The following is a 12340-nucleotide window of genomic DNA, read 5'->3' on the forward strand; positions in this document are numbered from 1 at the left end:
GCGGTGTTCACTGGTCTCGGACCGGTATGTCATATTTCCTTATCTCCCCCGTTCGGAGTCGAGTGATCTTCACTGGTCTCAGACAAGCATCTATCTCCCCCATTCGGGGTCGAGTGGTCTTCACTGATCACGGACCAATCTTATCAGATATTCTATCTCCCTCGTTCGGGGTTGAGCGGTGTTCACTGGTCTCGGACCGGTATGTCATATTTCCTTATCTCCCCCGTTCGGGGTCGAGTGGTCTTCACTTGTCTCAGACCAGCTTATCGGATCTTCTATTGGCCCTGTTCGGGGTCGAGCGATCGTCAGATCGGATATTCTATCTCCCCCGTTCGGGGTCGAGCGATCGTCATATTATCGGATATCCTATCTCCCTCGTTCAGGGTCGAGAGGTCTTCACTGGTCGCAGACCAGCATATAAGATATTCTATCTCCCCCGTTCGGGGTTGAGTGGTGTTCACTGGTCTCAGACCAGTATCTCATATTTCCTTATCTCCCCCGTTTGGGGTCGAGTGATCTTCGCTGATCTCGGACCAACTCATCGGATCTCACATCTCCCCCGTTCGGGGTCGAGAGGTTTTCATTGGTCACGGAGCATATCAGAGCAACTTATCTCCCCCGTTCGGGGTCGAGCTATCTCCAATGGTCACGAACAAGAGCATCTCCACTAGTTGTGGGCCAGAATATCTCATAGGCTTTGTGCCCGCTCAACTCACGACTTTCACTTCTGTGCGTCTTCGATTCCCGGGCTACACCTCCGGTCAACTCACGGGCGATGCACTCGCTCGGCTAACGACTTTTTCTTCTGTGCGTCTTTGATTCCCGGGCTACACCACCGTTCAGATCACGGGTGATGCTCCCGCTCGGCTAACGACTTTTGCTTGCGTGCGCTTTCTATTCATGGGATATACTCTCGTTCAGTTCGTAGGCGATGCGCCCGCTAGACTCACGACTTCCGTTTCCATGCGCATGTGATTTTGCGGGCTATGCTTCTGCTCCGTTTTCGAGCTCCACTTCTGCCCGGCATCGCTTCATCGCTCGCTTCGTATTCGCTTATGTACTCACTTGGAGTTCAGCCGAGAGCTTGCTTGGTGTCCGCTCGACACTATTTTTCGTCGTTCAGTTGACACGTTTTTCTCGCCACTCTGCCGAGCGCGCGTCGTTGTGTCAGCATTTGTCTTACTCATTGCTTCGACGTTCGCTCGGCTCATGACTTTCGCTTCGGTACGCATTCGATTTCACGGGCTATGTTCACACTCGGTTGTCGGGTTCCACTCCTGCCCAGCACTCCTTCATCTCTCGACCGGGCGCTCACTTGGCGTTCGTCTGACAGTTTGCCTAGCAACAGCTTGGCCATATCTTTCGTTGCTCGGTCGACACTCTGGTCTCCCGGTCGCATTTTACAGCAATCCGATCTGCATTTTATGATCATCCAGTCGGCATTCTCTGGGCCACTCATTCAGCACTCTCATAGTCATCCGACCGGTATCGCTTAGTCGTCTGTTCGGCCAAACACTTGAACTACTTGGTCGAACGCTCGACGTTCTCTAGATCGCTCGATCAACATTTTATGATCTATTGGTCGGCATCGCTCGTCTGCTTGGTCCGCTCGTTATCCCACGTGTCGCTCGGTCTACTATCATTTTACTCATCGCTCGTTCGACGTTTTGTTGTTCGTTCAGCATCGGCTTGGCTATCGTCTTGGTGTTATTTCTCGCAGCTCGCTCGGCATCGCCATAACTACTTAGACGCGATAAGACGAGCCCAATCGTCTGATTCTGCGTTCGGCAGCGATTCTGTTTTGGGCTTGGTCTAGTCAGTCGGACTTGCGCCTCCTTCGACTAGACTTGAAGGGGAGGCTTGTGATACGGAGATGGTTTAGTGGCAAAGAAGAGATTAGGGGAGAAAGGCAGGGGCATTTAGGTCTTTGCACAAGTTAGGGCTTGAGGGGGAGGAGCATTGTTCATAAGCGGGGAAGTTCGTGCTTGCAGGGGGAGGTGCTTTTGTTTCATCGCCGCCACTAGGAGGGAGGGCTGGCTGGGTTTGCCTCCGCCACCGTCATCCCCTTTCTCTCCTCTCCCTCTCCTCTCGCCTAGAGAGGCCAGTGTGGCCAAGGATGTCATGAAGGGTCGCTCATCGAGTCGACGTCGTCGGGGTCGCCTCCCGCCTCCGGCGCCACTGTTGCCTTTCCCCTTCACGCAAGCCACTGGCTACACCAACCTCCACTTCTTCCTCCCTCCCTCTTGCGCTCCTCTCTCGTGTTGCCATAGCCACGGAGTACCTCCTCCGTCGACCTCCATCCGCTACAGCAGCCGTCGGCCCCTTTCAGCGGGCACCACCTTCGCCTCCAGCAAGAGCCACCTACCCCTCCGGTCGCCGACCATCGCCGCCGAGTCCAGCGATCACCGCTGAGTCTAGCAGTCGCCGTCGCTGGGTCTAGCAGCGGCCGCCGCCGCCCCTTACAGCGCATGGCGCCGCCTACAGTGACCGCTGTCACCATTGTCATCGCAGCCGCCTCTAGCGGTTGTCCTCGCCTCCTATAGTGGCTGTCGCCGCCTTCCCCGACTCCAGCGTCCGGGGCCCCCTCCAGCCGCCGACTATGCCTCCAGCGACTACCACAGCCGTCTAGAGCAAGCGCCATCGTCGCTCTCCGAGCAGCCGCCGCCTGAGGGGTTACGTTTCGTATTATTTATCTGAATCGGCCTACGATCCGAGAGGGTGTTCGACCTTCATACCGCTATTGTATTCCGGCCTTCGTGCCCCTATTCCGGCCTACGAGCCGAGGCTGTGATTAGACTGCTCGTCGTCTTACATATCCATGTCGCGTCCGACTTCGAGCCACCGGAGCCAACTACTCATCTGGCGGACATTTACCTGCCCTTCACGGTCGCGACGACTAGATCAGCACCACAACCAGCTCGGCAATCCATTCGAGAGCGCCCCCCTGGGGCTAGGGTACGTCACTGTACTCGTCTTGTATTTATTTAGTCGTGCTATCATTATTCGGTTGTTTATATATCCGTGGGACCCGTCTCGAGCATCGGGATACCAGAGACCAGGGTGACCTGGTCGCTGGCTGCAGGTATTGTCGACCGAAGGACTTCTGGCGACTCGGTCAACACAGAAGACAACTCACCTTCCGGATCATGAAGTTGCGGTCAACATTCCAGACATGACACACCGACAGGCTAGTCTTCTCAGCTTTCTGACAGGAACATATATTAATTAAATTAATTTTTCTGACAGGAATATATATATATATATATATAATAGAAATTTTTCATAAAACTAAATTAATTAAGACTAATTAATAAAATTAATTAAATTTATCATTATACGATTGATTAACCACCAGAGGAACACCACCTAATAGATTTATTGCAGCTTTAAAAGTTAGTAATAAATTTAAAATAGTATATTTATTTTAGCTTTAAAAGGTTAATAATACATTCTAAAAAACTTAAACAGCTTTTACTATGAATTTTAAAATGTTTGAGATGAATTTATTTTTTAAAAATAGTTTATAAATAGATTTTAAGTATTAGTGATAAAATAGCTTGGTTCAAGTCCTTTGGCGGAAAAAAAAACTGATGCTATTCTCAAAGAAAAACCAGAGAAAACATTCTTCTTCGGCCTTATTTTTATTTAAAAAAAAAATAAGTTAGAGATATTCTAATTTAAACACCCTTAATGCTTTATTTTAAAAAATAAACTTAATAAAATAAAAAGCAGGTGTTTTAGCTTTTTAGGATTGGCGACGGTCAATCTTTCTAGATAACCACGCTTCGCAACGAGTGACATCACAAGCTTGAGCCCTGGTAGCAGCAGTCTGAACGAATGCGATGACTTATTTTGGATGCCAACGGAAGTAGCGACGTGGCTTCGTAAACCACAAGAGCATGTGCATCATAAACGAGCTGAATCGATCAAATCTAACTATGGTTATATTATTATACTTATAAATTAAATATTTATCTGTCTGATGCATAAAATTTTATTTTAATTTTCATAATTTAAAATTGTAAAAATCTTATATTTAATAATTAAAAACCTTTTAAAAATAATTATATTGGATTCATTTACATCCCTCCAATAATAAATGACATCCGTGCTACATGGAAACTTTGACGTACATAATTTAAAACAGAAAATGCATGTGTTCCTTGCTAAATGATAGAATATATATATTTTAAAAAAATTAATTAATTAGATTGGATAATGGCTATTCTGGATGACTGATTTAATCTTATAAAAAATTTGTATTTATATCCTGATAAATTAGTAAATGTTTATACTTACGACGAATGATCCAAAATTTAGTCGTAGTTAAGAATCAAATTATAAATATCTAAGAGATAACGCACCACTCCATCAACCCCCGGGGCATAGTTTATATTTATGAAGATTTTTGTCCTCTCGGATGGGTCTAATGACTAGAGTATAAGGTATTGCCATCATGAAATCTGGGATTCGAATCTCGGTAAAATCAAGGTAAATGTCTTCCTTATGTGTTAGTCACTATTCCAAAGGCTAGTAGTCGTTCGTGATTTATCTTTTCCATGTTGACCCTAAGATGAATTGACGGGGTGATGAGACAAACGTATTCATTTTTTTTTGTCACCATATTTTCAGAGATTTTTAAATTCCAAATCATTTCGGAGGAACCAACCTGTAGAAACATCGATCGTCACGGTTTGTAGAGCGAGTTGCAGAGGCCAAATTCGCTAAGAAATCCTTCTCCTGACCGCTAACTAACGCCCTTCTCTTTCCCGGATCGCGCTAGCTAGCTGCCCTCGTGGTCAAACCATAAAATTTCTGGTCACGCTTTTGAACGAAAAATAAAAAAAAACAAAGAAACTTCAAAAACAAAATCTATCAGTTTCTGCAGGTTGACTAATCAATTGAGTGTCAAATTATGCACTTGATACATTAAATAATAAAAAAAAGAAATGAAATTGAAGATTGTTCATCAGGACAAATTAAGTTGGAAAAGGCAGAATTCAACACACGCAAATTAAGTTTGAAGCCGCCAAATATTCAAGTTCAAGGAACCAGGGGAGGGTAGGGCCATAAATAGCGTCGGCCTCCACGGTTACGCTTTCCCCATCGATCCATCTCCATTCTCCCTCCCGGCCCCATGGCAGAGATCCACAGGGTCCACCCGCTCGACCTCGAGTCCAGCCCGCCGCCTCCCCTTGCCGCTCCGGCCGATGAAACCAAGAAGAGGATCGGCCAAGCCAGCAGCAAGCCGAGGACGAGGCGCATCATCAGGAGCCGCTGCTGCCGATGCCTCTGCTGGACGCTGCTGGCGCTCTTCGTCTTGGTCGTCGCGCTGGGAGCCACCGTTGGGTTCCTCTACCTCGCCTTCGACCCCAAGATCCCCGACTACTCCGTCGACCGCCTCACCGTCGCCAACTTCTCGATCCGCGACAACATGACGGTATCCGCCACGTTCAACCTGACGATCACGATGACGAACCGCAACCGCCGGATCGGGATCTACTACCGAGGGGGCAGCCGGCTGAGCGCGCTGTACGGCGACAGGCAGCTCTGCACGGGGACGTTCCCGGTGTTCTACCAGGGCCACCGGAACACCACGGTGCTCAACGTGCCGCTCACCGGCGAGACGCAGCTCGGCGGGGAGCTGCTGCGGGACCTGGCCGAGCAGCAGCAGACGGGGATGATACCGTTGGTCTTCCGAGGGAAGGTGCCGGTGAGGGTGAGGCTGGGGAGGCTGAAGCTCCCGAGGGTGACCTTCAGGTTTCGCTGCGACATTACGGTGAACAGCTTGAGCGCGAACAACAACATCAGCTTGCGTTCCAGCCGGTGCAGGTTCAGGCTGAAGCTTTAATCCATCAATTATTTGATAGATCATGCGTATACAAATTAATAAAATCACTGTTCCAGGCAAAAATCACAATTACTTGATCGTGCATATATCGATCGATATTTGGATTTGCCTTTTCTTAATTTGTTTTCAGTCTTGTAATTTTTAATTTTTTTGGTTCAAAATGAGGGCAAGATTTGTACATTTTAGATTTTTGGAAATTTTGAAATGGCAAATTAAACTCTACCTACTCGATCGAATTTGGTTGATTAATACGCAAATGCATGAATTATGTTTTCTAGTATGAGGTTGATTTATGATTTTTTTTTAAATGGCAGAGAGAATAATAAATTTTTATATTTTAACATGATATTAATGTGACATATTGAAAATTATAAAAGACTTTCAATTTGTATCCAAAATGACCATGTTTCAAGACCCATAGATGCTGGGAGCAGATCTCCTAGTCCGCAAATTGCGGACCAGGGGATGGTCCACTACATGTGGACCTTTGATTTGAATAAACCCTACTTATTTAAAAATAGGGTCCATTCAAATCAAAGGTCCAGATCAGTGGACCATCTCCTGGTCCACAATTTGCGGACCAGGAGATCCCTGCTGATAGATGCTTGCTCATAAGTTGACTTTCAATTTGAACATTATCAACTTTGAGAACGCAAAATTTGAACATTTCAAACATCCAACGTGCGAAATGGAATTGACTCTCTTTCGAGAAGTGGCCTAGATTTTATTCTACCTCACTGAATTGTTTAATTTGGAAAGTAACCATCTTTCGTAAGCTTTCAAGCCTCCCATTTTTTGCTTTGGAGCCCAATAATACCTTTCAATAGATTCGTTGCCATAGCCAAATAATTATTACATAGTAGATTTATAAAATTCAGGGTTAAATTCTGATAAAATTGAAGAATTATCTTTACATACATACGATGATTAATTTTGATTTTTTGATTTACGGATAATTATAAGGGTTGACAGGATGATGAATTTCATCTTTTATAAAATTATCATAGTCGAATGATTTAATCGATTGATTCATTACTCGTGAAGTCACGATTGATTATATCCACTCTAAGTTTAGATTGATTAGCAAATTGGCTTAGTCGCTAAGCTACTATAGGCAGAGGCATGTTTCGGTAATAATTAATTATACGAGGTTCTTTAGTAAATCTCATATGTCAAGGATGTCTCTTCAGACAATACTTTACATTTGAAGATTTTATTTTTTTTTATTTTGGTAAAAATATTGGCACATATCTATTCATTTGTTCCCTGTGCTTGTTGCCAATTCAGACTTATTTCCTTTGTCGTTTATATTTACTATTTAGACATTTATTTGATTTTTCAATTAGCGTTTTATATTCATGCATTTATTTGGTTTCCAAATAGATTATTTTTTAACACATTTCTGCGGTTTCCGATTTACATTTTTATGCATACATTTATTCGCTTCTAATTTAAAGATTTATTATATATAATTCATTGAAAGACCTGTCATTCACATATATCTTTAATTGAATTCGATTTATCACAGTCATAAAAGTAATCAAAAATATACATATCTCGCCATAAAAGATCTTTAATGGTTACCAAAACCTATCCCCAACGGCGAAGAAAATTTTATAATTTCAGACGGATAAAATAAAACCTCCAAACTATCTTCCTTTCCTTTCTTTTCTACCTAAGCTATCTTACTCTCTCACACATATTTTCCATTTCTTCCGTTGCAAATCCTACAGCTCCTTGTCATCGGCATCAGCCCCCAAGCTAAAGCCCGGGTAGGCCATCACGTGGATATTAGTATAATCGACATCTAATCAAGATTGATCAAATTGATCAAACTTAAATTAATTTGAGTTTGATTTTTAATGTTTGATGAATATATTAAGTTGATTGAATAAAAAATCAAGTAAGATAACATTAGCTGGATACTTAATAAGATACGGAAAGTTTAAGTAGGTCATGGGTAATCGGACGCTTGATAGTTAAAAGTCTAACATGAAGTTGGTACGAGACAGAAAGTTCAAGTGGGTTATGGAGGATCGAACATTTGGTGATGACGAAAGTCTTAGCAAGTCAATGGTAATCAGATGCTTAGCAATGATGAAGTCCCGACGGGTCAATATTAACTGGATACTAGACAACATTAAGTCTCGACAGGTTAAAGTTAACTAGATGATGAGCAAGAAAATCCTCATAGGTTGAGGTCAACCAAATATTAAGCAAGATGATAATTCAACTTGATAAGATTGAAATAGGGGCATTAGTCAATTGATAGAGTACATCGATCAATCAATCAATGGACTTTAAACCCTAAAATTAAGCTTTTGAGGTATTTTTATGATTTACTATAGTAATTAGGATTTATGTTACAATAACTAGAGTTGTTACAATTACTAGGGTTCATTGCAAACCTTAGCCCCCAAAAATTAAGATTGATGTAATAACTTTATGGTTGCTACAGTTATTTAGGGATTGTTACCGTACCTAGTTTAGAGTTTTTGCTAATGTAGTCTGTCAATTAATTGGTTGGCACAATCGATTAGTGGCACTTTAGTAGCGAATAGAATGTTATGAAATCAATTGGTGAGTCTCACCAATTGATTGGTAAAGTAAAAAATAATTGTACTGTAGGTTTAAACAATTAGATCCAATTTGGAAATCGATTAGTAGACGGAAATCAACCTAAATGCAACCCTATAAAAGAGGGGTTTGTGAAGATTTGAAGATGACGATTCTTGGAGATTATGAGAAAAAGTGCTAGCGCATTTTCAAACAACAAGAAAACATCCCAAGCAAGTACTCATTGTAAAGTTATTTTCGATTTTATTTATTTTTGTATTCGTTTTCTTGTTGTGTTTTTATAAGAATATATTGTAAGAGGTTTCTCCTCCTTTGAAAGGTATCCGAAAAAGAGAAATTCATAGTGGAGAGAGATCATTAGGAGTAAGCATTGGATTAGTCATCTAAAAGGCAAATACAAAGTAAATCTTGAGTTATGTATGCGGCGTCGATATATATTGATTTAAATTTCCGTAGTGCATTCAAATGACAAGCAAGAGATTAAGACAAAAAAACGATCAAAGCTATTTAACTCCTAGTGGCTACACCCTTGCTTACACCAGACCATCGGCGAGGTCTAAGCAAGCCAAACCAAAATCTTAATTAGGTCAATGACCCATTGACCCCGGTTAGATAAGTTAGAATTGTAATCGGTCCATCTCAAGGGGCGGTTGATGGTTCTAAATTGTTTGTGAATTGATGGTTCAAATTTGTATTTTAAACTGTTGATTTGGATGGTCAATTCACGTGTTTTTTTAGTTAGAGCAACAATCCATAAATATACCAACTTCGCCTTATGTTTTTTTAGTTAAACCTTGAAATAGACTATTGGAAGATGATTATTTGATAATTTTAATCAATGATTATAATTAATTCATCATTATTCCTCAAGCTTTATAAACGGACTATTTATTTTATTATTTTTATAACAAAAGAATAAAGGAGTCTAAATAGGAATATCAAAACAAAAATCTTCAAGAAAGATTCATTTAATGGCCAACATATAGAATGTTAGTAAGTTCACAAATGCAAATTTATTGAGGAAGTGAAGGTCTCAAAAACTTTCATATCACCAAACATTCTTCTCATAATGACCATCCCCATAAATATTTAGGGTTTTTGCAAACGTTGGTTGACACAATCGATTAGTGGCATTATAGCAGCAAATAGAATGTTATGAAATCGATTGGCCAAATCGATTGGAAGGAGTCAATCGATTGGTGAGTCTCACCAATTGATTGGTAAGGTAAAAAATAATTGTACTACATGTTTAAACAGTTAGATCCAACTTAGCAATCAATTGGTAGGCAGAAATCAGCCTAAATGCAGCCCTATAAAAGAGGGCTTTGTGAAGATTTAAAGGTGTCGATTCTTAGAGATTCTGAGATACCGTGCTGGAGCATTTTCAAACAACAAGAAAACTGTTTGAGAAATCTAAGTGCCCTAGGTTTGATGTTTGGGCAAAGATTTAAGTTAGATTTATTATTATATTTGATATGCATTGTGAGTGTGCAAGATACAGGTACAACAAGGAATGTCCAAGTGTGATCATGACAAAATAGGAATCTTGGTGGTGTAAGTCTAAGTATGTAGTATTGACAACGTAGTCCAAGTGTGATTTGACAATGGTTGAAGTCCCAGAGGTGATGAGCCTCTTGGGAAAGGAAGACCCGACAATTAGGACAATGCAGAAGGAAGCTTCAAAAGGCAAGGCGTGAAGGATGTGGAGACATCCGAGGGACGCAAAATTGATGGAGGAGGCTAGAAGACTAGGTCTAGGTTGGTCGGGCAAGGATGACTACTGAATGAATGTACTGGGGGGGGTCAAAACTCTAGGGTTAGAGTTTTACCAGTCGATTGGTAACTGGACCAGTCGACTGGGCTATGACACAGAATATTTTTATATCCGACGGCTATGAAAATAGTAAACTGTTACTGTAATAGTTACTGTAGTGATTATTGTAGCAGTCGACTGGTGCTTCCATCAGTTGACTGGTATTAAGTCGTTGGTATGTAATGATCGAATTCCACAAAGGACCAATCGACTGGTGATTTTACCAGTTGATTGGTGACGGAAAACAAAGCTAGGTGTTTCCTCCCGAGCTCTATTTAAGAGAGCTCATGGTTCTTGGCTAAAGTTGACAAAATAGAGATGGTTAACCCCTATTAGAGTCTCCCAAGCTCTCGTGTGATTGGTGTGCTTGTATTCAAGTATTTATGATGAGGTTTCTCCACCGACAAAGAGCTTGAGCTTCCAACGGATCAGGATCCTCCACCTTATGAATAAACGTGGAGTAGGAGTAAACTATCTCCGAATCATGTTACATAAACATGTTAAGGTTTGCTTGGTGTTTCTTGTCTTCTAGGGTTTAGCCTCCTTGTTAGTATTTTGTTTTATATTTTCACTGTGTACTAACAAGTGTAGGAAGCGACAATTTGGGTGATCAGCTATTCACCCCTCTAGCCGGGCATCAAGGTTCCAACAATTGGTATTAGAGCGGGTCACTCTTTTACAGACTAATTACTGAGGGAGCAAAGCACTAGAGGAAGATGAAGTCCAAAGGACCTCTAGGATAGGATATCCGAATCCCACCTCTATATGATCGAGATGATTTTGAGTACTGGAGGAAGTGGTTAGAAACTTGGTTCAAATGGATTGAGACCATTGGACCACATTGGAAGTTCTGTTTGAAACTCTGACGGACAGGAAGGGGAAGTATCTCCGACCTCGGTATTAGACTAAGGAGCAAAAGGAGCAAGCAGGGATGGATAAGGAGGTAACTAGAATTGTATTGAATTTATTACCTCCAATATTGTGTTGTATGTAGGTGAGTACAAGTGTGCTCATGAGTTATGGAGCAAAGTAATCGCGCTTCATGAGAACCCTACACAAACACAAGGAGTGGAGAAGTCCAAGGAAAAGGGCTCATTGGTCCAAGAGAATGAGAAGGACCAATCAGAAGTTGAAACAAGCTCAACATCCAAGGAGGAGAAGGAAGATGAGGAAGTGTCATCCACATCTTCAAGGGAGGAGGATATGGAATTAATTTTCCACATCTTCGTAGGAAGAAGAAGAAGAGCAATTCAAGGAAGAGGAGGTCTTGGAAGTTTAACCTTCAACTGCACCCACCGAGAAGAGAACTAAAGCCCACATCAAGTGCTTTGAGTGCGGATAGATGAGACACTTCAAGAGTAGGTGTCCTTCACTCAAGAAGGTAAAGGATGCTAACCCTAAACCCAATAAAGTTCTTTTGAAGACTAACGTGGGTTGTAGGGATGGTGCCAAGGAGAAGAGGCACATTCAATGCTTCACATGTGGTGAGTTGGGTCACTATCACACAAAGTACCTAAGGAGAGGAGAGCTCAGTAAATTAGTACACTTAGAGAAATGGGAGAAGAAGGGGAGCTCAAGTCAAAGGGGAGCTCCAAAGGTAAAAGGAAAGGTAATCCCTAATTTAAGCTTAATCCAAGTTTAAATTCCATCTTGCTTATTAGAAATAATTAAAATTATGTACCCATGCATAATTATGGATTTAGGTATAATGATAGGAATAAGGTTAACACTGTAGATAACCCTAATATATCAAAATATAAGGTTAGACCTAACAAAACCCAAACTACCATGCCTAAGGGGAGGAAGGTAATAATGATCAAAGCATTAATCCCAAGAAGGGGAGACATATGTTGGAACCCCAAGCTTATTTTTAGTGTGATCAACCAAGTTAAATTAAGTCCTATTGTGTTCTGATCCTTGTGTCAAGTGTGCATGAGATTAGGAGCACAGGAAGTCAAGCGGAAGATGCGACTAGAGAGAATGATGGCACGGGAGAGAGCCAACAGGCTCGGTGCGTCCGTGGGACGAGACGCTGCGGAAGAGTACAATAGTGGATGAGAAGAACGTGCATGACATTCGAGGGATGAGAAGTTGGAGCA

The 12340-nt window shown here is 42.0% G+C and overlaps 1 protein-coding gene across 1 annotated transcript; it reads left to right on the forward strand.

Moving 5' to 3' along the window:
- Positions 1–5077: 5077 nt before the first annotated feature.
- Positions 5078–5970, forward strand: LOC122034503 (NDR1/HIN1-like protein 6). Its single transcript, XM_042593787.1, has one exon. It carries the CDS (start codon positions 5138–5140, stop codon positions 5849–5851), a length of 714 nt encoding a protein of 237 aa, XP_042449721.1. The 5' UTR covers positions 5078–5137; the 3' UTR covers positions 5852–5970.
- The last annotated feature ends 6370 nt before the right edge of the window (positions 5971–12340 follow it).

This window comes from Zingiber officinale, chromosome 11B (genome assembly GCF_018446385.1).
Source record: "Zingiber officinale cultivar Zhangliang chromosome 11B, Zo_v1.1, whole genome shotgun sequence".
NCBI lineage: Eukaryota > Viridiplantae > Streptophyta > Magnoliopsida > Zingiberales > Zingiberaceae > Zingiber > Zingiber officinale.